Source organism: Myotis nattereri (genome assembly GCF_964212035.1).
Source record: "Myotis nattereri genome assembly, chromosome: 5".
Taxonomy (NCBI): domain Eukaryota; kingdom Metazoa; phylum Chordata; class Mammalia; order Chiroptera; family Vespertilionidae; genus Myotis; species Myotis nattereri.
The window spans coordinates 57,608,305-57,634,198 of record NC_138080.1 but is presented as its reverse complement, the minus strand read 5'-3'; the positions used below and the strand labels follow the sequence as shown (position 1 = coordinate 57,634,198).

At 39.9% G+C, this 25,894-nt stretch overlaps 1 protein-coding gene across 1 annotated transcript in view; it reads right to left on the bottom strand.

Annotated features, from left to right (window-relative positions):
- Positions 1 to 25,894, bottom strand: part of TTC29 (tetratricopeptide repeat domain 29) — a 152,320-nt gene that overhangs the window by 77,289 nt on the left and 49,137 nt on the right. The window contains exons 7-8 of the mRNA XM_081090701.1: positions 16,283 to 16,495; positions 12,778 to 12,863 (exon numbers count right to left, since the gene is read on the bottom strand). Coding sequence (XP_080946827.1) covers positions 12,778 to 12,863; positions 16,283 to 16,495 — 299 coding nt within the window. The remainder of the gene's footprint in view (positions 1 to 12,777; positions 12,864 to 16,282; positions 16,496 to 25,894) is intronic.

Below are 25,894 nucleotides of genomic sequence, written 5' to 3'. Positions count from 1 at the left end.
GGTTGAGTGACTTGCTCCAGAACACACAGCCCTAGAGTTGGAGGAGGAGAAAGAACCTGAACTGGGCTTATTGGTTTGTGACTCCTGCTGCTGGATTACAGCAAGCATGTCTATGCTGACCTAGACCTTCACTCACAGTGTAATGCTTCACAGTTCCTGGAAGCCAGCCTCTAAACATCCACAGGAGCGCCTACTGCACACTGACATCTGCCAGTCTAGATGTTAACTTCATGTTTGCCCAGATACAGCTTTGCCTATTACCAGTTGCTATTTTTTCAGTCCGTGGCCTAATTATAATAGTCAATACTGAGTATTTATTCTGACATTCATCTGCCTACAATGACCCCATTTCCACTCAGGAGAAAACGCCTGGCTTCACAATGGCCAGCAAGGCTTCCAGGATCCCACCCCTTCTCTCCTTTTTTTTAAAAAAATATATTTTTATTGATATTTTTACAGAGAGGAAGGGAGAGGGATAAAGATTTGGAAACATCGATGAGAGAGAAACATTGATCAGCTGCCTCCTGCACACCTCCTACTGGGGATGTGCCCACAACCAAGGTATATGCACTTGACTGGAATCAAACCTGGAACCTTTCAGTCTGCAGGCCAATGCTTTATCCACTGAGCCAAACCGGTTTAGGCCACCACCCCTTCCCTCTTTGACTCTGACTCCTCCTGCTCCACTCTCCTTTGCTCTTCCTCAGTCTTGCTGGCCCCAAGCTTCCCGGGGACACTGCTGCCATTGGGCTTTGGCCCTGACTATGGCCTCTGCTTGGAACGTGCGTCCCTCACACATCTGCCTGGCTAACTCTCTCATCTGCTTCCAGTCTTTTCTCAAATGTCAAATTCTCAACCAGACCTTCTCTGATCACCTATTTAAAATCCTCACCCCACCACTTGCTTTGATACTCCTGAAGCATTCCTCTGTTGTATTTTCTTTTTTTTCTATAGTGCTTATTATTATCTAACATACTATCTCATTCACTTGTTTATTACATTTAATTTTCATTATCATCTTTTTCAAATGGGATGGAACCTTCAGGACAACAGAGATCTCTGGTTTGCTATTGCTGATAAGTCAAGTGTCTAGGAGAGGGCTTGGTAATCGGTGCTCCAAAACTATGTGCTGAATAAATAAGTCACAGATTATTCTTAAGACTACCCATCAACTATTTTAATTTTCCCAACATCCCATGAGTAGGCATTAATATTTATTCTTATCTCTTTTTAAAGGTAAGGAAACAGGTACATAAAGATGAAGCTGCTAGGCCAAGGTCATACAAGTCATAAGGACATGAACCCAGGTCGCCTGATTTCAGAGGCAGCACTCTTATCTGGCCCCTCCCACCTCAGTGCCAAGATGGTGCCTAACAATACCACCACATAGACGGGCTCAAGTTCTAGCTCCTTTTGGTACCACCTGCCCTACTGTTGACCAATATTACAACAATTGTGTCCTGCCACAATGTCGTTGAGGAAGCTGAACAAAGCTTAATGACTTATCCAGGCCAAAGAACTTGGTGACAAAACCAGAACCAGAACTGGAACCTAGGATGTCTGACTCCCAATTTGGTGGTCTTTTCTGGTACTTTCAAAATTAATTTGAAGATCATAGTGATTTGCCTGGGTAGTACTTTTCCATTCCCATGTAATCTATTAAAATAAACAATTAAAAAGTAATTTTGGCTTTGCAACATTGTAACAAATATTAATGTTCATTTACATAATATTTCAAAAGGAAATGTTTATTTTTGTAATATCTATGATATTATAAACATATAAAATGAACATAATAAATAGTCACTCTGCTGTAAGCTAATATAAGCTCATAGGGAAAATGAATATGTTTAATTAAATTTAGGGGAAATGTATAGTTAAATCATTTGCAGTACAATAATAAGGACCAATAAACCATTATCTCTTTACTGTTCTATTGGAATTTTTATCAACATGCTATATTAATAAATAGCATCTTCATTTTACAAAGCAGGATCCTACGAGATTTGTCTCTGATCTGGTAAGACAGTAGTGGTAGCAGGAATAACATAACCCATAAGCAAATTATACTTTTACTGTTCTATAATATTCACCAGTATTTATTGAGACAGTAGAGTATGCCAGATATAGTTCCAAATACTTTCTTCATATTAATCCATTTAATCCTCAAAATTACCCATAAATTAGGTACTAGTATAATCCTTATGCTGTCAATAAGGAAACCAAGGCACAAGCGAGATTAAGTAAACCCAGGCACACAAGGTCACAGGATTAGAAACCAGGGGCCATGTTCTTAACCACTCTATTAACCCATGATAATGTTTAAGTCGGTAACAGAGAATTGAAATCTACGGGAAGGACCCTATTTCCCTTCCTCTACTTCATTTTACCCAAAAAATATAAGCATTCTGCCCTACCAGATTTTTCAACTTAAAATCAAACTAACAGTACTGTTTATGCATGTTCCCTTGCATTTCCTAATTGTTTCTGGCAGAGAGTAAATTTGCATTGGGAGCAAGAAGAGATGGGTTACTTAATCTAAGTCTCGGTCTTCATCTGTGAAATGGGAGTGAGGGTAAGTAGAAAATACTAATCATATCTGTCTCTTAGGGTTCTTGTGAGTATTAATGGGATGAAACATGTAAATGATAAAGTTGGTACTGTTCTAGGCACATAGCACACGAAGACACATTGGTTGCTTGTTGCTCCTGGTGATGATTCTCTATCAGTGAGGGCTCCGTTGATTTCACTGGACAAAGACCACCCCAATCTAATTTAGGCAAAAGGGTAAACTAGGGACTCAATGCCACTAGGAATTGCTCTCTCCATTTCTCATCTCGGTTTCTGGGTGTAAGCTTTATTTTCCCACAGTCCTTCATGGCTCTGGAGGCTCCAGGCCAACCTTCTCACCAAAGAGGACTGGCTCTGATTTGAAAAGACAAAATTACCAGGCAAGCAACCTGATTGGCTTAGCTTGTTTAGGGAACCTTTCCTAGAGATTGACTGGGGTGAGAAGTAGTGGTGGTGGGAGGCTTATAAATCCAAGGTTAGAGGGAAGACCACAGCCAGCCAAAGGCTGCTGTCCGCCCAACGGCTGGGCTCATGGTACGCTAGAATTGCTGGAGAATGAGTGTCCCTGGAAGCAGCTCTCAACCGATGAAGGATGGGAACTGGTGGGCAAATACCCCAGCTCCCTTGTCCCTTCACTGGGGTAACTGGCTGGTTTCTACACTGGCTCTCAGTGTCCAGCAGGACTGAGTTCCATTTTCCCACAGTAGTAACTCTCCGGTGGAACCCCTCCCAGATAAACTACTTGCACTCAAAGCCACATCTCGAAGTCTGCTACTGGAGAAAACCAAACCAAGACACCACGGTTGTTAGTCTAAGAGTCCAAAACTTCACCTCTCATGGCCCACGCTTTTACAGAAACTCAAAGAACGCCTTATAAGCTTTGCAAAAAAAATTTGAATATTGTTTTTAAGTACGAACTATAAAAACACGTTAAGACTACAATGAAAAAGATTTTGTAAGTTATACTGTTATTTACTTTGAAACTCTAACACATGGATTGAGTTACTCACACTCTTTAGAGCAAGATACACGTTAATCATTGGTCAGTAAGTTTTTATCAGTTGTTTTTAATAAATCTGTCTCCTTCATCCTTCCTCCCCACTCTGCTCCCTTTCCCCTCTCTGATGTGTTGCTACAGAGTTTCTCTGCAGTGTGGGACTGGCCCTCCATAGGTTAATCATCCTGAATCTCACCCATCCCTTCACTTTCTACACCAGCTTCCACCTCTAACTGCACTTCCTGTTGTCTCACATCCTTCCTAACCTTCCATACCTCTAAATTATGCTTTTATATAAAAGAATATTAATGTTCTCCTTTAAAATACTCACAAATAAAAACTGTTACCTACATTTAACAACTCTTGATTATTCAGGAGCTGAATATCATTTTGTGGGTTGTTTGGTTTCTTTGTCACCTTCCTTCTCTTTCTCTATCATGGCCACCGTCATTATCATTTAGGGGAAAAGGAGGGTGTATAGAGGACATTCATAGGACAAATGCAGATTTAATATAGAGCAAGTTTAGTTTATTAGTTATTGACTAAAATTTTATGTTTATTAAGTGAAACTGAAATTATTGGGTAAAATAGTGCTCTAAATACACAATTGAATACTAGGAGTGTAGCATTAATGTTATTTTAAAGTCTATTATATGTTATTTTTATTGAACACTAATTATACTGAACTAGAGGCCCGGTGCACAAATTTGTGCACCAGTGGGGTTCCTGTGCCTAGCCTGTGGGATCAGGCCAAAACCGGCTCTCTGATATCTCCTGAGTGGTCCTGGATTGTGAGAGGGTGCAGGCCAGGCCGAGGGACCCCATTGGTGCATGATCAGGGCAGGGGAGGGATGTGGGAGGTTGGCCAGCTGGAGAGGGACAGTAGGAGGGCTCCAGGGTGTGTCCAGCACATCTCACTCAGTCCCAATTGACTGGACCCTAGCACCAAGCTCACCTACAGGTTGGAGCATCTTCCCCCTGGTGGTCAGTGCACGTCATAGCAAGCAATTGAGCAGCCTTAGCATATCATTAGCATATTACATGTTGATTGGTTGAATGGCCGACCAGATGACTGGACACTTAGCATATTAGGCTTTTATTATATAGGATAAGCTCTAATATCCATATAGCTGTTCACTGAAGATCAAGTAATTGTCTACACAGCAAATACATTTGAGAATATTTTGGATATTTTTAAGATGTTGAATTACATTTTTCTTTCTGAAGTGACCCCTATTGTGTGGTAGAGGAAAATATAATTTGGCTCAATCTGGAAGGACAAAGTAGGATCCACATACTATTGCTGTTTAACATGTGAGTCTTATAATCATCTCCAGGTTCTTGCAGGTGCGATGCCTCTTCTTTTTTTGCAGCCTCTATATACGTGCACTAACAGCTGAGCCACTGCCTCTAGGTCTGTCACACAATTAGTCTTCTGATGAACTATGCAGGTCGCTTTATTGCTCCGGAGAACATTTTCTTGTGCGAGGCCTTGAACTTTAAGGAGTGTACATACATTATGTTCCATATGTCACTACTATTCCGTGTAGTTGATTAGGTACTTAATTTTCAGCGTGTTGAAGTTTATCCTTTTAGGATGAACCAAATAAAAGTAACTATCCTTTTCTTTATTTTCTCTCAAAATTAGTATTGGGAATTTTTTGCACTATTTCTAAAAATGTGAATGACTGGAAATAAAATGTCAGCAGCTTTGTAAACAGCTACTCCAGCAGCACTTTTTATAATGAATAATAATAATCATGAAGTTTTGGTTAAAGTGCTATTCTAGGTCTCAAAGGGATCAAAACCAGTTTTCACATGTCAAAGAATCAATACATCTTACTACTAGAATATCAGTGTTTATATTAATTTAGGCCATGGACCCCTTTCTTTCCTGACATCAAATATCTCTTTATTTCCATTAAAGTCTGTATATATCTTACAAGTTTTTACATTACATATTACTATTTTAAAAGGACATATTTTCATTTTTCTTGAGTTTTTTCTTTTTCTGTAATTTTTTATCATTTAAATGACAAGTATTATAATTTATATGACAGATACCATTAAGTATTCATCATTTCAAAAGAAAAATCCCTACGCTTGCTATTTTTCTAATCTGTAACACTGAAAAGAGAAGAATTAGAAAAATTAAACAGAAGAAAAAGGTATAACGAAAACTAAACTCAATTAATGAGGAAATTTTAAAATACACCACATTCAATTTACTAATATTCTAGTCTACAAACAATTTTTGCTCCAGAAACATATATCTAGTTATTACTGGAGGTTATCTGTTTTAATATTTTAGAAAGGTCATGACTTTAAATATAAAGACAGTAGTAGCAAATTATTAGTAAGACATTTTACATTTTAATAATCACCAAATTATTAAAACACATTTTTATGAACTACCTAAAATGTTATTTTCCAAGTAAGTCTACTTGTTCAAAAATGTATTAAATAATATCAGATATGGAATTCATGCTTATCCCATGCCTTAGATGATTGCTTTATAATTTTGAGTAATGTAACTTTATGCAGTTTGGAAATAAATCAATTTTTTAAAATTAGGAAATATTACTATTTTCTTCTTATATGGGTGTGTTTTCTAATCCTATCATCTTTCTTTTGCTTGTCAGATAACGGATATTTTGAACATTTCTCTAGTTAGCAAATGTTTGGAATGAAAAGGAAGTAAGTGCTAATTGTGCACTGGTGGGAGGGTGTGTGGATGGAGTATGATGCTAAAGGAAAGAGGTTGGTGTGGCAACAATTGGGGTAAATGGGTCTGTAACAGCTGCTCCTTTTAGATTCTGGAGGAGACCGCCTGAGTGGGTCATAGGACACAAGAATGAGGCAGATGAATACTCTGGGGTGAAGTGGAAAATGACTGCTGCGACCCCAAGCTTACACCTGAATCGTCTCCAGTGGAGTGGAGAGCCCTCTAACCTGCGCCGGAAGCGGGGGATGAACTGCACAGCACAGGAGGCAAGCTGGCCGCAGGCAGGACTGTCTGCATGTTTGGGGCAATGGTAACCAGCGGTCTTCAGGGAGAAGGAGTCCACCGTTTCCTCTGTGCCCGCATCGGAGCCCCCCTCAGACACTGAGGCCATTAAACAGGAGCAGAAGGGTCAATTTTAGGTACTGGTTTCTAATTGGCAAGTAAAGACAGCTTCTATTGCATGAGAAGTGAATAGTTCTGATCTTTAAATAAGTAAATAACTCAAATTCCTTTTTTGACTAAATCCTATTTTTAAAAAAATATATTTTATTGATTTTTTACAGAGAGGAAGGGAGAAAGATAGAGAGTTAGAAACATGGATCAGCTGCCTCCTGCACACCCCCTACTGGGGATGTGCCGGCAACCAAGGTACATGCCCTTGACTGGAATTGAACCTGGGACCTTTCAGTCCGCAGGCCGACACTCTATCCACTGAGCCAAACCAGTTAGGGCCATAAATCCTGTTTTTTAAGTGAGTTATAAATTTGGGGGGAGAATAGGGATGTAAGGATACAAACGGCCTGCTGAAAAGAGCCACAATTTCTTTACCTGAGAGAGAAGAGAAGGCAGAAGGAGAGAGGGAAGGGAGAGGAGTGGTTAATATGTGAGTGGAATAAACGAGAAACTTTGGCGTTTAGGGAGTGGCATGAAGAAACATACAGGCTTCAGAATATCCTAGAGAATGACAAATTGAAAAAAAATTTAAATGGAAGTGAGGATTTAAAAAAATTAATGTTGCCTTGAGTCAAGAATGTATCTCTTTTACTGTTCTTTGAAGACAAGGAAGTAGAAATTCAAATCGCTTTTCTTTCAGTGTGCTGGATTTCTTTTCTTTAAATATGAAATACCAATTTATTCTATTTGCATAATGGCGTCCGCGGTAGATAAAAGTCTCTGCTTATAAAAGGGGCCAAAAGGAAAACTTGTTTTATGAACATTACTGTGGAATCTACCAAAGCATCTGCATGTCAGCTAGATTATCTTTATATATAAAAAGCCAAGTGACCAGCTGACTGGCCAGTAGATATGACACGCACTGACCAGCAGGGGGCAGATGCTCAATGCAGGAGCAGCCGAGCGACAGCAACTTTGCAGAATGCCCTCTCATACTCCAGGACCCCTTGGGGGATGTCAGTTTCGGCCCAATCCCCACAGGCCAGGCCAAGGGACCCCACCTGCTCGAGAGACCCTGCTCACTCCACAGATGCCCTTTGAGACCCAGTGCTGCCCCAGGTACAGCCTGCTGGGGAGGGACTGTGGGAGGTTGGCTCCAGGGTGTGTCCAGCCCGTCTTGCCCAGTCCCGCCCTGCTGGCCACCTTCTAATTAATTTCCTTTCATTGTGCATGAATCTGTGCACCGGGCCTCTAGTCATTTTAATAAAGAGTCCACCAATATCAAGAATGGAGTGACTTTTAAGGGAGAAGGTAACATTCTAAATAGAGAAAGGAACTAAATGGGAATAGCTACAAGGATCATTCCCCCCACCTACTTTCTGTTAGCTAAACATTACAAACAAATCATTCTTTGTTAGAGATGCCCTCATATAAAATGGTTTTATCTTTGTTTACATCTATTGAGTTGAAAAAATAAATAACATTTAATTACATTTACTTAGTGAGACCCCAAGAATATATCATTTTACAAATATGATCCATATACTTTATGAACAATCCATGACTTACTGGAATTAAATAGTCTAACTACAGGGTATGTCCCCCAAAATGTATGCACACTTTAATGGCCAATAGCTCAATTTTGAAACTGAAATGTATGTTAATAAACACTGCCTTTATAATTATTCAAAGTGTATATATACATTTTTTTGGGACATCCTATATTTGTTCTGATATGTTAATAAGATAATTTTGCCATAAAATGCTGCTGCTGCTGAGGCTACGGACTTAGGGTAACCTTGTACGTACACTAACACCAATGTTAGAAGCATTCTAAGCTATTATAAAGATGCTAACGTATGCAAAAAGAGAGCTGCTGTTTTGTATATGGAAAAATTAAATCATAGTACATATGATGAAATGAATGAAATATCAATACGATGAATTTTGCTTTCATAGTATAATTTTTTGGTAGGCTGCATTATTGCTAAATAACAGGAAGCAAATAATTCACTGAACATACTAAATGAGTAAATTTAAAGGTGGTGTTCCCAAAATTTTTAAGTGGAATAAAGGATTAGAGGGAAGAAAATTCATGTATAAAAACAAAGTGCTAAGGGAGGACCTTCCTTTTTCTTAAAATAATTTCATGGTTGCAATATTTGACTGTGAAAGCTGGTCCAACTTTGCACAAGGCCTTAAATGTGATTTTAAATAAAATAAAGGGGTGGGAAAAAGCAGGTTTACAGCTGTGAGTATGTGAAACACAGTTTATTCTTGTATTATTATTCCCATATTAATTACTGCATTATTTATTATTAACCTACATTTGCCCACCCCTAAGTTTTTCTCTCTAAAACCTTAGAACTTCATAAGATTTACCTTCTAAAATTCAGAATTTACTCTACATGGAGCATTTATAGATCTAAATTGATGATGGCCAAAGGGGATGACTATTTCTTTTCTCAGCACCTGATATATGCAGGTAACATTCTCCTCTTTAAATGTCAGGGTCTCCATGACCTCATGCACAGGTTTATTAGAGTAACTGTCCTTTCCCTTCACCAAATACCTTTTCCTCATTACTATAGGTACTTCAGCCCTAAAGAAATCCACTATTTGTTTTTAGGTTGGCTCTATTCTGTCACTGAGAAAAGAACTTTTTATCAGCCAGACTGTATTCATATGCTTGCCAACATATTCTCATATTACATGTATTAATCATATGTCAATAAATTAAAGCCTTTAAGTTAAGATAAATTAGAAAATTTTCAAAATCTCATCTGTTTATGATCATCAGAACCTTCAATTAGAAATATTTCCTTATGACAGGTTTCTCTAAGCCCAGTTTCTCAGAAAAATCATGTAAAAGTTTTTAAGCAGATGAACAACATTATTGGAAGGGAGACATCTGTGAGAGGTGGAGACTGAATCTAGAGGCAAGATACTGAATATGTGAAAATGTTCTAAATTCAAAACTTAAATTACAGGTGGAGAAAATAAAAACAGTATATGGCATTGAGGAACACTAAAGCTAGACTGAATAAGAAGAGGGAAAGAAGTGCTAGATCAAACCACCAGCTATCAGGGTGGCTCCAGCAACACAAAGCTGGTTTCTTAGCATTCTGGCCCCCTTCACAGCCACACCGGACAGAAATGCTATCAATGGTGTTGGTAATACTGCACAGGGAGGGAGCGGAGCGTAGGATAAAAGAAGATTTCAAAAAAAATTTTTTTATGTTGAATTTTTACTTTATCATTAGATAACTGGACAGATATCTAATCAATCAATCAAGTAATCAATCCTATTTATGAACTGATCATGTGATTTTTCCCCCCACAATATATTCACTAAACAAGTAAAATATGTTGTGAGTTGCTAACAGATATCTTGTAAACCAGAAGCAATGCTGTCGGGAGGAGAGAGACTGCAGTTGGAAAGACACGCGGTAGTTTGCCAATAAATAATAATAGATCGTTTATGTAACATGAGGAGCTCCCAGGTCCAGAAGCAAAAAGAGAGAGGGGAATCAAATGGTAGTCTGAAGCATGCCCTGTTATCCCTGAAAGGAAGCAGGGGAAAGTGGCTGAAGTCAGATACTAGAGAGGATGAAAAGACATGGCCTTCAGCCTGAGATCCAAGCAAGATGTCAGGTTTTGTGGGAACCTATTTTATATGAGTCCAACCACAGAAGCCGGCTGCTCTCTGCCACCAGCCTGAGCTGGGAGACCTCCACCCCCCAAATCCACTACTGCTCAGTGTCCATTCTCCACCCAGCCAGACCCCAGCCCAACTTCCCAATCCTTGGTGGCTCCTTCTCGACTTTGCTCTTGGCGTCCTGTGTCCAGACCTGACAACAAACCCACTTTTGGCCCTGCAGCTCTCCTGTGGATCTGACCCAAATCTTATGCTTGGTTCCTGCAAGGCCTCAGTTCTGGGTCAGCTGTGTTCCCAAAAGGCAGCAATATTCTGCCATGAGACCTGGGTTCCAAGACAGCCCCCAACTCTTCCCAACTGCAAAGGCTGGTCTTGTATGGTGAGTGCAGCAGTGAGCCCGAGGCCTGGAGTGTGGCCTGCCTGGTTTCCCAAAGCCTCTGCCCTGGCTGGGAACAACCATTAACTAACCTAACTAACCCACATACTTGCCTACGGGAGGGGGATAAGTTCTTACTGAAAATATCTGCAAGGAGCTCTCTTATTCCAGCCCAAAACCTGGGATAGGAGGCAAAGGAGTTGGCATATTTAAGTCTTTTAGACATGCCGAGTTCCCCTGGCTTATCTTCGGTCAGATCATCTATTCCTGGTTTTCCTCCCACTTCCATGGACACTCTTACTTAATCCCCTTTGTACCACCTTCACCCAGCTTGGCCCTAGGACTTTTTCATCAATCACTGTTCACCTACTCTAGGAAATCTCCTCTACTCCTCAGCTCTAGTTTGCTTAAAGTTACACATTTTTCAGTGTGAAGTTTATACAGAATCTCCAACCTAGATTTCCTTTTGTGTACAGACTCACATGTACTTCTGTCTCCTTGGATATCTTAAAATGTACTCAAATTCAACATTCAAAACGGAACTCTCCATTTCCCCCAAGGCTGGTGCCCTTCAGCATTCTCTGCCTTAGTAGAGAATGAGCCCGGCATCTACCCAGCCACACAGCCAGGAACCTAGGGTCCATCTGGACACCTCTACGTCCCTCGCCTCCCACATTTAGTCTATTCCAGCCGTGGGCAAACTATGGCCCGAGGGCCGGATCCGGCCCGTTTGAAATGAATAAAACTAAAAAAAAAAGACCGTACCCTTTTATGTAATGATGTTTACTTTGAATTTATATTAGTTCACACAAACACTCCATCCATGCTTTTGTTCCGGCCCTCCGGTCCAGTTTAAGAACCCATTGTGGCCCTCGAGTCAAAAAGTTTGCCCACCCCTGGTCTATTCCCAAGTCTTTCAGAACTACTGCATCTACTCGTCACCACCTTCACTTCTACTAATGCCCAGAAACTGGTCAGGGTAAAAGTATTAAAAGCTAATCATTATCAAAGGTTTATTATATACCAGGCAGGTGGTCTTAAAACTTTATGTGAATTATCTTTTCTAATCACTCTGTGTATTAGTTTCCTAATAACATTCATTACTAGACTATCCTACACTGGGCCGAGCCAGCTCAGTCAAGGGTTCAAAAGCCTAAGGGAGGGCGGCGAAAGGATGAAGAAATGACAGACAAAGAGAATAAGCTGGGTCTAGGCGGATCTTCCTGTGCCTGGCTGAGGCCACAGAGAGAGAGATCCAGAGGCAAGCTGAGCCTTTATTTTATAGTCAGAGGTAAACAAGGTAGTGGTCACCATAGTTACAATGTTCTTGTGAGTTTCACTTGTTTTGGCAGCACTTGCTACATCTCCCACAGCCCATTAGCTTCCCAGATAAGATCTAGGGAGCATCATAAGGCCAAGCCTAATTATGCTAAGAGGACTGTGCCCTCTAAGCTGGGACTTGTTTGTGGCTTTGCCAACAGGTCAGTCCGAGGCTTAACCCTATAGCTGCACCCTACACTACACCACTAGTGTTATCTTGCAAATTTATAGAACAGATCCAGTGCATGGCATGATGCCTGTATATACAGAGAGAAATGCCAATTTGTTCCACTTAGTTATGCATTTGTTGGTTGCTTCTTGTATGTGTCCTGATGGGGGATTGAACCTTCAACCTTGGAGTACCTGGATGATGCTCCAACCAACTGAGCTACCCGCCAGGTTCTTTAGTAACTTTTTTTATTACTTACTTTTTACTGCCATTTAAACCCATTTCTCTTGTCCTTGGTGATATGAGAATATAGACAGTTACATGATTCTATATATTTAACTTTCATGTATCCTAAAGCATTTAATGGTAATTGACTATGTACTACCTTTTATAAACAATAAAAACAATTTTTGTGTTTCCAGAATATTGCTATTGTATGTTAGTGTCTATACATATGTACACTGCTATAAGGTCCATATCTGTTAGACTTATAACAACATACAATAAAATAAAATACAATAAAACAAAAATTTAAAGTGGGAAAACTTAAACATTTAGTTCAACTTACTTCTAATGCTGTGTCAAGCTCTCCAGCAGCCAAGTGTGCTAAGCCCAAGTAATAGGAAGCTTCCCCTTCCATCTTTTTGTCATTTGCTAAAGTGAAAATACAGAAAATTATCGTGGCTTTAAAGAAATTTATTCATTACAACAAACAATATTTGCTTTTAAGACAGTAGACAGTTATAGCAAAGTATACACATTTATCAACAATCCCTGAAATCTGTTTTCTGTTAAAAAAAAAAAAAAGTCTGTTGCTTCACAATTTACCTGAATCACAGATGTTAAAGTGCATAAGTAATATAATCACGAGGAGTTATCCTCGACATGCACAGACCGGTATTATCACTTTGAGACTCATGTATAATTTCTATGCTGGTGCACCGTGTAAAGACCTAGAGTCGTCCAGCATGGCTGCTACTGCACACATCAAATAGTCAGTTAAGAGAACCAACATTACATGATGCATACACAAACATGCATACACAAAACTGCCATTGAGCTAAGTCTCTAACAGGGCAGATGATTAGCAAATTCAGGAATTATTTTTTATTAGGTTCAATTTAAAAGCTATTGATTAAAACTTGGATGAGAGTGACTGAAAGAGTCATTTTTCTTTGTTTTTCATCTTCTTTTCGTGAGGAATTAAACCTTTCTTATTTCTGTGTAATGCGCTTTATTCCAGGAATTATCAAATTCTCTTTTCCAAAAGTAGAATGTGTAAACATGCAACATGTGGTCCAATAATATATACATCATACCATCTCATAAACATAATTTACTCACATTTAATACACTAAGTATAACATTTACATATGATATACTTATAAAAACCATTCAAGATGCTTAAACATGAAAAGAATACTATCCTTCTACTTTGGGAAGTCATTGGCTTTCAGTGTCACCTAACTAACTCCTGGGTAATGCAAATGCTGACAGGTGCACCCTCACTTTTGATCTTTAGAAAGTAAGTATCCTTAGATTTCTGAACTCTGCGTTCCCACCATGATGGATGTCAGCAGGAGCCAGCAATTCTCTGTGCTGCTTTCGTGCTCAGCACTTCACGAGTGCATTATCCCTCATGGAGCGTGTCTCATTTGGAAGACTGCAAGAAAATAGGACTGCAAATGCCAGTGGCTGTATTTTTTTCTTCTCTAGCCATTACACCAATTGCAGAGAATTATAAGATTTCCGTTCAGCAGAGTGGATGGGACCAGTAGATCCAGTCTGGAATTTTAACTCTTAAAATTCACCTGGGCACTAACTTTTCCTCTAGAATAGGTATATGAGTGATGGGATAGGAATGAGACTAGGGAAGAGGGGGGGGGGAGGGGCGGCAAAAGGAAGAGGCTGAGAAGTGAAGTGGCCCTGGAATGATTAAAAGTTGGTTATATTTGACTTGCTGTGTTAAATGGAGTAACTGCGTTAAACCACTAACCACAGCATGCACTGATGTATTACTATCATTTGCATCTATTTTTTTTGTAAAGGGCATCCCAGCAAAGAGGAGGAGAGGAAGAACATCTACCCTGGTTGATAGATTTTGAGCAGTAATAGATCCTGATTTCTGGGCCCGAGGATGAGGCCCAGGATTTTAAAAAGATTCCCAGGTGATTCTAATGTGCAGCCAAGGTTGAGAACCACTGATTTTGAGGCAGCTAATTTAAACAGCTAGATCACATCAAATATTAGTTTTAAAATGGGATTTAAGCATAAAATTTTTTCCTGTTTACTAGTTCAGAAAAAGTTAAGATAAAGTGAAAGCAATGAAAGAACGGAGGGAAATGTCAGCGCTATTAAAGTTGAGTGACACATCTAGCAAAGGGAGAAATACTATTTATATTGTGTAGTTTGAGTGGGTTGAATTAATATTGGCTTTGCTCTCTAAATCAATAATCATTTATCTTAAAGAAAATACTGTTTTTATTTTCAAGGTTCTTGATGGGAACCATTCTTTCTTTGTGAACGACTTTACAATTTAGCATATGGGAACCTAAAGCAAAATACCTTTTCCTAATTGATATTTTCATTGAAATTCCACGTAACTTTCCAGGTAACTAAAGTCAGCTACTGCAATTGATCTAAGAGCTAACTATTTACATCACGGTTTACCCCTTTGGAGAAGGTACTAGATCACCATTCATTCAAAAGTAGTTCATGCAGTGAAATACATCTTTCAAAAGGGGGGGGGGAGGATGTTTTCCTATGGGTATTCCAACTAATATCATTAAAATACATAATAGAGACAATAAGCTAAGATGTTTACTTTTGCTACTTACAAAATTAAAATCACACCCAGAAAAATCAGTCTTGCTTATTCCAAATAAGCCATCTGCTATTCCAATAGAGAAAATATATCCACAAGCCAATAAAGTTCAGGGCAAGAGCATAATTTTTATCTTTTTTTCTTCATGAAAAGGCTACTCTATTAATACATTACTACCCATAATAAAAGTATAATATGCAAATTGACCGAATGGCTGAACAGCAGAACGAACATCCAGACTACCACGCTATGACACCCACTGGTGCCAGGCCAGCCAAGGTGGGGTGCGATGCGATTGGTTGGGGGCCCAGCCATCGCCCCATGATCACCCCGCAGAGGGAGGCCCAGGCCACCGACCAGCGAGCTGTGGTGTGTGGGCGGGGCCTCCTTCTGCGGGGTGATCAATCATGCGGCTCCCTGACTGTGAGAGGGCACAGGCTGGGCTGAGGGACCCCCCCCCTTACAGTACAGGAATTTCATGCACCGGGCCACTAGTATGGTAATAAAATACCCTTGCATTTCACAAAGTAAAAGCTTGTGAGCATACTAGTATGCTCCACAATTTTTAAATACTTTATATGTATGCAAATGATACAGAATGTCAGGGATCCCCTTTTGCAAAGGTGTTTCTACTGCTGTAATGTGAATGTGAATCACCTGGGGAACTTGCTAACCTGCAGATTCTGATGCAGGAGGTCCCAGGAGGGGCCCCGAGTTGCTGCTTTACTTACAAGCTTCCTGGTGATGCGGATGCTGCCAGCCCAAAGGCCACACTGTGACAGGCAAGAGTCTACAATATATTAGAGTTCTATTTTCCTGTTACTCCTAATATTTATCAAATCTTCCCTATTACCTGACAATGGGGAATTTACAAACAATGAAATGTCTATCAGATTATGAGAATAATAAGACCTTAAACACACACACACACACACACACACACACACACACACACACACTTAACTTTTGCAAACCACCGTACTTTCTCATTATGGGTTCATTGTTTTACAACACTCCTCCCAGAAGGTTGTAATTTTGGAGATAAAGCTTTCAAGAAACTAATGGATTTCTTGTTGTCAGCACTAAGGCTCCTCTGTTTTACAGTGAAATTTGAAAGGATATTGATGGCATTTGTCTTTGCATTTCATAGGAAATAATCACCCAAACACTTGACGATGTTTATGTCTCTCTTGGGAGAAGCAGCGTCTGCCCATTAAAGGAAGCCGTGTGAGTGTTCTTTCCCACTTACCTTCTTTGGCTATTTCAGAAGCTTTTATTAGAATTCTGATGGCCTGTGTGTAATCTTTATTTTCCAGCATTTTGTCGGAGAGTAATCTGTACGTCCTCAGGAGACTCTCGCAGGCCAACAAGTTGAGAAAGCGGCCTGTCTCATCCTTCCACCTCCGCCCTTGAGTCAATTGATGGAACGCTTCATAATGCTCGGCAGCGTCCAGAAGCTTACCTGAAGAGTAAGAGCCATTCATAAATATAAACCACAGGCCAGAACATACTTTCAAAAATTTTGCGTACATCTTATATTTTACTATTAAGGGGGTTGGGGAGAGCGTGAAATATATTCTAGGGTTTCTAAGACTTAAGCTGGAAAGGGAGCTGTCTCCATGTGGACCTCAGATACAGCACTGATTCTGGTTGGACACTTGCTAGAGGGATGCACTTTGGTAGTAGAAACTGACTAGGATTACTGATGTTTAGAGAGAGTGTGAAAGTCCACTAATAACTATTCATTAGCATCACACTGGCTAACATTCATTTAACATTACATATGCAAAGCACGGAGTTATGTGCTTTATATACATTTCTCAATCTTCAGAACAGTCACGTGGACTAGACGTATGATTCCATTTTACAGAAGAGAAAGGGAGGGTAAGAACTTTGCCCAAGATGGCCCGGGTGGTGGGTGCGTAGATCCAGGCAGTCTGACTCCAGCGCCCAGGCTCTGCACCACTGCCCTGCACTGCTCTCCCACCGGGCAGCATTCTTCATTCTCAAGAATGATGCTGGTATCTTGAGAAAGGATGCATCCATTAGAACTTCCAAATTCAAATATTATGGGTCTTCTCAAAGTTGACAGAACTTTCCAAGCAGGCATTTGTGTACATAATTCTGTTTAATTTTGAATAATCAAAATGTAACTTAACTGCCTTTCTGGATTACATTCCCCAATATAGTCCAACTATATCTTCTCAAAGCCAAAACTCTAAATTAGCTTTGAGTCATTTCATTCTTTGGAATATGAGCAAACCTACTTCTGGAAGAGCAGCTTGCAGCTCCCTGCTGTGGATTGCATTTTACTTGTGAATTGCCTTGTGGAAATGTTCACCCCGTCCTATAATGTAAATACTCTTTTATTGGAGTTCCCTAATTGAAATAAACTGGAAAAGCACTTATATCTAGGAGTTCAAACAGAAGTGGTTAAGGATGAGTCCAAACAGCCTGAGTTTCTATCCCAACTTTATTTGATCATTTTTTGCTGTTGAGCCTCAGGCTAATTACTACCCTCCCTGTGCCTGACTTTAATTCTTCTGTAAAATACAATTATAGTGGAACTATTCAAGGTGTTTTTCGAGAAATTAATATGAGTTCAATACCTAATGCAGAGTATGTGCTCAATAAACATCGCTACTGTTGACATAGCGATAATAGTTTTTAAAAATCCAAATGGTTGATTGAAATATAGCCACTAATTTGTTTTTTTATTAAATAATTTTATTGACTTTTTACAGAGAGAAAGGGAGAGGGATAGAGAGTTAGAAACATCCATGAGAGATAAGCATCAACCAGCTGCCTCCTGCACACCCCCCACTGGGGATGTGCCCGCAACCAAGGTACATGCCCTTGACCAGAATCGAACCTGGGACCTTCCAGTCCACAGGCCGACGCTTTATCTACTGAGCCAAACCGGTTAGGGCACTAATTTGTTTTTTAAGTACAATTTCCTTTTCCTGCAAAAGACACAGTTGAGTCCTTATTACCATGCTATTATGGCTGATTAAATTAACCCTGTTTAGATCATATCAGGTTCAATGTATTTCCTCAAATAGGATTCACTGGATATTTCAGGTTGGATATTACCAGATAGTGTAGCCACTGCCAAGACTATGACATATCATTTCCTCCTATTTTTGCACCAAATTTGTTATCTAACATTACCAATATTAAAGCATTAAAGAATGCACACATAAAAAAGAATACTATTCACACAGAAACACAAAAGAAATGGATAATGTCCAATCTGCCAGTCTGCGTGGCTCAGTGGTTGAGCATCGACCTATGAACCAGGAGGTTATGGTTTGATTTCCAGTCAGGGAACATGCACAGGTTGCAGGCTCAAAACTCAGTGGGGGACGTGCAGGAGGCAGCTGATCAATGATTCTCGCTCATCATTGATATTTCTATCTCTCCCTCTCCCTTCCTCTCTGAAATCAACACAAATATTTTCAAAAAGAGAGATGGTTAATGAGAAAATAATCTGTACCCAAATTCAGTAAAGACGTGGCCTGTCTGGACCCTGCTGTGTCATGCAGAGGAGGGCATATGAGCAAAGACACAGACAAACGGGAATGTGTACTGCAGAGATGTTTATAAACTTGTATTATGAAGTTTTCACATGATAAAAGACTGCAAAGATGATATTATAAAGACTATAAGTATGATATTATATAAGAATATTTCATTACATGGCCTAGTGTTAATATTGAAAAGCATCAGAAAACATTTACAAAACATTATCAGTGTTATACAGGTGAGGAACGGGTTTTTCCTGCTTTTATTTTTTCTCTCTTATAACTGTCATTTCCTAATGTTTCTCTCAGCACATTATGTCCATTTGTAATAAGTATACAATAGGAGCTATTTTAAAAATAATGCCCAATCCTTTTTCATTTTTGATACGAATACTCAAGGTTGAAGTTCACTGCTCTAATCTATCTTTACATTTAACCGACAATTTTTCTTTACCTCCCAAAAAGCAGCATAGTTTGTCATCTCTCTCCTTAGCACCTCTCACCAGAAACACCTTGCTCTGAATACCCATGACCCTCATTCTTTAAGAAACTTGAATGAAGCATTGACATATATGTGTGCTATGTTTCCTCTGTTAACTATATTTCTACCTGTAAAGTACAGCTCTGCCTCCCTGGGAAGATGTATACAAGAGTTCTTTTTTCCTCTCCAGCATCCATCTATTCACAAAGCATAGACACATATTTCTCTTTGGCCATGTGAACAGGAGATGGTGGATACAGGGGACTGTGAGTAAACCAGAAAGTCCAGAAAAAATTGGGACTGTAAGGAAACTAGGAAAGACTTAACAACATCGAGGGTCGCATACAGTAACCAGATGGAAAGAGGGTCCAAAGTTGTGTTATAAAATAACAGATTTGCTAAGAATTTTAGGAGGAGAGCCAGGAGATGAGGCTTTGGTTAACTTAACTCATTACAATGACATGCAAATGAGGTATAATGAAGCAAATAAAATATGAGAGTTGATAGTCATGTTCAATATTTGATTTGCAAGGGGACAAAAAGGGGGAGGGGAGGGGAAGGCAGAAAGTGGGGAAAGGAAAGGTGGAGGAAATGGGGAGAGGGGTGAAGTGAATGTGGGGAAGAGTGAAAAAAGGTGGGGACTGTGTCCTTGTGTCCCACATATCCCAGACTGCCCTGGGTCACCGATGCCATTAGGCATCATGCACAGGCTGTCTAATCAGGAATGAGGTGAGGGAGGTACTTGGGACATTGGTGTTGGCCCGTTGCAATGAAAGGCGGCCTCTGAATTACTGAGAATAGTTGTTTTCGGTTGAGCTCGATTTTTGGGGGGCTTTGGGGCTAGTAGTGCTTAGCTCCTGATGACTGGCCAAGATTCAGCTCTCAGAAGAGACTACTTGAGGTGTCCCACAAGGAAGGATCGTGGTTCAAGACGCTCAGGTAAAAGAACAGGGAACTATTCTCCCCTGAAGGCCTGCTAGGTGCTAGTCAAAATGGAAAGCTTCCCCATCCTATACATTATGTGACTTAACGTTCAAAAAACTGGTGAAGTAAATATTACTCTTACACTAAAGAGAAAGCTTGAGGCTCACAAAGGTTAAATGACTTAAATGGCTAAAAACGGATGTTTAGGATTTAAACCCGGGATCACAAAACACGTACAGCTTCGTACCACCATATCACATGTTAGCCAACAAACCAAGAGTCAGGACTTTAGGTGGGGTAAGTTATATTTTCTGGACATAAATCTCTCAAGTAAAAAAGTAATGCTTAAATTGTGTGATTTTTTAGTCTCTGCCCATTCTCTAACTGTGACTATACTCAGATAATCAAGGTCACCTCTAACATAAAAGCACAGGTGTTAGCCTCTGATGGGCTTCGGATGTGACCTACATCTAAATTTCTTACTTCCCTGAACCACGTGGTGACATCTGTGGGGGGCACCTGGAATTCCTCAGGTGCCCCAGACTTAGTCACCTGTGGCCATACCTAGCTGTTTATGGTTTCACTGTTCCTTAATCACTTTGCCACAGATGAGCTCACTGGGGATTCTGATCAGCATTTTACACCAAAGTGCCTACACAGAGGAAGTAGAGTTTTCCAGTCCTTCTCAGATGTAGGGACTCATTTCTAAAATCATTCAGAGGTAAATAGGTCAGTAAATAAGCCAGCAGGGACTTGATCTAAATGACCATAAGCACATAAAGGGCGTGGCTAAAACTGCTAAAGGCTGGTCAGATTGAAAGTACATATTATATAAAATAGTACAATGTTTGATTTAAAATGTTAAAATATACGTCTATCCTATAAAGGGACTATAGTCATCTAAATATGCAAGTATTTCCCTTTAAGCATGATTAACAATGATATGATTTCCATCCAATTTATATTTCCAACTGTGCATAGGAATTTTAAAGATTTTATTACTTTCTGAGTAAAGACTCTGATATTGAGACTACATATTTATTAAGACATAATACATCTTGTTTTGAAATTTAAATTTAATAGAAATACCTTAAATGGTCATCAATAGAGTGCTCATTTTGTCAAAGCTAAATATAAATGAAGATCATGAACTAGATTTTTCCACTTTGGCTCATAGCATCCCTTTATAGCATCTTCCAAGTCTTCATATACAGCCTACTACACTTTGTCATCAAATAAACTTAAAAAAAATAAACTTTAATGTATTAGAACCAGGACAGATTTTCAGATTCTACCATCAATCTCATTGAAGGACAAGGATCTAGACAACTGCCCTTTTCTGGAATTATCAAATACCAACATTATTTCCTATTGAAGAAGAGGTCGGAGAGAAGAATGATTACACCAAGGTCTCACAAAAATAAAAGTTAACTGAAATAAGGACAGAAAAGAGAAGGCCTTGGGAATAGTCATAGATGTTAAAAGTCTCCTGAATTACCAACAAATACTCATCATCACCGTGAGCAACAAGGATCACATGAGTCATCACAATAAGGAAGATACACCAACTACTGCTCACCCAAGTGCTTGGCAAGAATATAGAGAGTCCACTAATACTTCCAGTGACTCAGGGAAGAAAATGGAGCCAATATGTCTTGTTGAATAGACTGGAGATGGCCTCCCATCAATATCATCAATGATCGATTTATCTCAGTAATAGGAGGTAACGTCAGAAAGCACATCTTAGGGACACACCATGAACAAGTGCGTAGAACAAGAGGATCCAGGTGTCGATAGAAGTAGCCTAAGCCTCAGGGTGGTTGTTTTTTAAACAATTATATAACATTTACATAAACAAGAAAAAGGTTGACACATAAAGGAAATGTATTTTGTTTGTCACATAAAGGAAAGTGCACTTTCAAAATAACACTACTAGAAAGGAGTTTCACTTTACCGAAAGCCCACACAACCAAGAAATCCATCCATTTATATAGAAATACGAACCAAACCCAAACAATGTTGTAAACTGCAAAATTGCTTGGTAGGATTCTAAGACAAACACTATGTAGAGAAAATAAGATTTTATATATTTGGGTATTATCCAAATAGTTGTTTGCCTCTCTTCCCTGCGTAGCGTCTCTGAAAGTTTATAGATATTTGTGGTATCACAGCAGATGTCTAGAACAAATATTAAGCAAAGGAGAATGTATATGATCTCTCCCATTTTAGTTTTTTTTAAAGTAGGAAGATTGACTAGATATTAACACAAATGGGTTTAAATGTGAAGCTGCCATAAAAGCAGGAACATAAATGTAATTCTCCCAGCCGCTATTTTGATGCACATTTTTGATTCCATGAATATTTTATGAAATGGCCCAAACTAAAGCCATATAACATTCCTGCATTACTGATGCTTGCGCCCGTAAGCTACGAACATTAGAGGCATGATTGAGTGCATTAAAATGAACTCATTCAGCAGTGCATTGATTACTTGAAGGGGGAGGGAAAAGAAAAAAGAAAAAAAGAAGAAGTTGCTCCACTTAAGAAAACAGCACACAAATCTAAAGTTTGCAATATAATAAGGGGGAGAGCAAGTTTGAATAAAATAATATTTCATAAATAAAGTGTGACTCTGTCTAGCCTGACATTCATTAGGCAAGATGTTAATTATGTCCAAAGATGGCTCCTGGTTTTTTTTTTCGTTCAGGTAATTTAAAATGTCACAATCTCTAAGACGCTCAGACTGGCCTGCATTAGCTCCATGCATCAGCAGTTCTGAAAGTAGCTAATTATTTCCTTTTCTATCAACTTGTACATTTGCCAGTAGAAATAATGCCACAGAAACAATTGCATGAAAATAATTTGACAGGCCCATAAGGCCTATTTCTTCAGCAGCACTCGTATAAGTCTTAGGCATATTTAGTTCTAAATTGTGCACATTTGTTGAGGAATTTAGGGAAATATTCCACTTTAGTTTAAAGCAGCAACCTAAAGGAACAATAAAGCTTTATGTATATTTTATGACATTTTAATCTGGAGCTACTGGACATCTTTGGCGTTAAGCTACTATTCCATACAGTGTAGACATAAAACCTGCTAGAAGCAATATTGAAGAGTAGCAGAAAGAGAAAAATGTTATTGCCCTTTTGTAAAAACAAAAGACACTGCTTTCCATTTCAGTTTAACCACATGAACATTTTATATTATCTTTAGGTTTTTACATTCCATTCTGATCATTATAATGGCACTATACATGCAGAAATAGTTAAGGGCCGGTCCCATTTCCCAGTGGAAACTATCATTTTCAAGGGTTTCTCCCTTGTCAGAGGAGATCTGTTCTATATTATAACCCACTGCACGCCTTTGCAAATGGAACACTGGAAAGCAGAGATTTTGTCCTGCAGCTCAATAGTCTCCCTAATAAACCAGGAAGAAAATGTGCCCATAACTTTTGTTGCTACTTTGGGATACTTAGAAGAAATTTAAGATGCTATTTAGAAAATGAAATTCTTCCTTTATCATTTTGAGCAAAGACTTCAGATGGACATTAGAGGAATGCTACCACACCCCGGTTAAAGGGCACGAGTCGTTAAGCCAGACAGCGGAAAGGACCCCAGGAACACAGGTGTGGGAGGAACTCACCAAGGGCTTTCTTACTGATGTTGGCAATGCTAGTAAGTTGATTTTTAAAATCCAGAGGATTTGCCAACTGGTGGGAGGTGGGGGACTGGGTGAGAGAGGAGAAGAGCTTAAGAAGTACAATTTAGCAGTTACAAAATGGTCCCAGGGATGTAAAGTACGGCATAGGGAATACAGCCAATAATATTTCGGTGACTTTGTATGGTGCCAGGCGGGCACTGGGAATATCGAGGGCAACACTTGGTAGATGATTGTCTAACTACTGTGCTATACACCTGAAACCAATGCAAAAAATAAATACATAAAATCTAGAAGATCCCTACAATATTTTGGAGGACCTGTTATTAATTGCTGTTTGTGATTTTAGATAGCTGCATTGTGGCCAGTGATGGAAACGGTGGGCAGGCTTCACTGGTCTATGTTCTTTTCTTTTTTTTTTTTTAAATATATTTTATTGATTTTTTACAGAGAGGCAGGGAGAGAGATAGAGAGTCAGAAACATCGATGAGAGAGAAACATCGACCAGCCGCCTCCTGCACATCCCCCACTGGGGATGTGCCCGCAACCCAGGTACATGCCCTTGACCGGAATCGAACCTGGGACCTTTCAGTCCGCAGGCCGACGCTCTATCCACCGAGCCAAACCGGTTTCGGCGTGGTCTATGTTCTAATAAACATAGGCAGGTGGTTCCTATCCACGTTTTCTAGTTTCTAAGGATTAAGCATTAGACATTTTTGCTCTTACATGTTCATAATCAGAAGTATGAAGATTACTCAATTTTTTAAAATGTGTAATGCATAAATAAGAAATTCATACTAGCCATTATAAACCTGGGAGAATTCATAGAGTTTACTATTTTCCTCAAATGACAAATTGTTTTACTTCATGGTTTCCACCTCACCTTAAAATACTAAGTTAGAGGTGTTGTTGACAAGCATAAAAATCTGAGAAATAAAGTCAGTATTGACATTAGATCAACTAATGAATTATATTGCTCTGGACTTAATCAATAATTTAATTATTACTTGAATCACATAGTGTTCCTGATTTTAGATAAACCGCATACTGATTATGGATATGTATTTATATGAGTAAAGAGAAAGGGATGGAAGCATATAGACCAAAGTATCAGTATTGATTAACTTATGGAAGTTGGAGGTGAGTGGTTTTGATTGAAAATAAGCATATGATATTTTGGATATTATAAAATAAACTAGAGGCCCCGGTGCACGAATTCATGCATCAGTGGGGTCCCTTGGCCTGGCCTGCACCCTCTCACAATCCTGGACCCCTTGGGGGATGTCAGAGGCCTGGCGCAGGTATTTGGCCCGATCACCGCAGGCCAGGCTGAAGGACCCCACTGGTGCATGAATCCGTGCACCGGGCCTCTAGTGTGCATATAAGATCTTTGGTTAATCTCTTCCGGCTCTCCTCCCTCTGTCCTCCCTCTTTCCTTCTCAGATTCTTTAGTCTGTTTCATGTTTCCATGCCTGTGCATTGAGCATCTGCCCCCTGGTGGCCAGTGCGCATCATAGTTACTGGTTGAACAGTCCAGCAGTCAAACGGTTGAATGGTCGCTTCGGCTTTTATATATATAGACTAGAGGCCTGGTGCACGACATTTGTGCACTGGAGGAGGGGGGGGGGGTTCCTTAGCTTGTCCTGTGCCCTCTTGCAGTCTGGGACCCCTTGGGGATGTCTGCCTGCCGGCTTAGGCCCAAACCCCTGGGGGATTAGGCCTACTAGTAAGCTGGCAGTAAGACATCCCTCTTGCAGTCTGGGGTTCTCGCAGTCCCGGACCTCTCACTCCTTACCACCCACCTACAGTGGAGGCAGGAGAGGATCCCACCACTGCACCACTGCTGCTGCATTTGTCAGCCATGAACCGACTGAGCAGCGCTCCCATGGGAGTGCACTGACCACCAGGGGGCAGCTCCTGCATTGAGTGTCTGCCCCTGGGTGGTCAGTGCTCATCATAACGACCAGTCATTCCACCATTTGGGTTGATTTGCATATTCACCTTTTATTATATAGGACTAGAGTCCTGATGCATGAGATTTGTGCAAGAGTAGGCCTTCCTTCCCCCGGCTGCTGGCACAAGCTTCCCTCTGGCACCTGAGACCTGGACTTCCCTCCGGCCACTGGCAGGCACCTGGGACCCGGGTTTCCCTCGAAGCCCTGGCTTTGTCCGGAAGGTTGTCCAGAAGGATGTCTGGTCTAATTAGCATATTATGCTTTTATTATTATAGATAACAAACTGACAATAATCTATCTAGATGAGTTTGGAGGGAGAA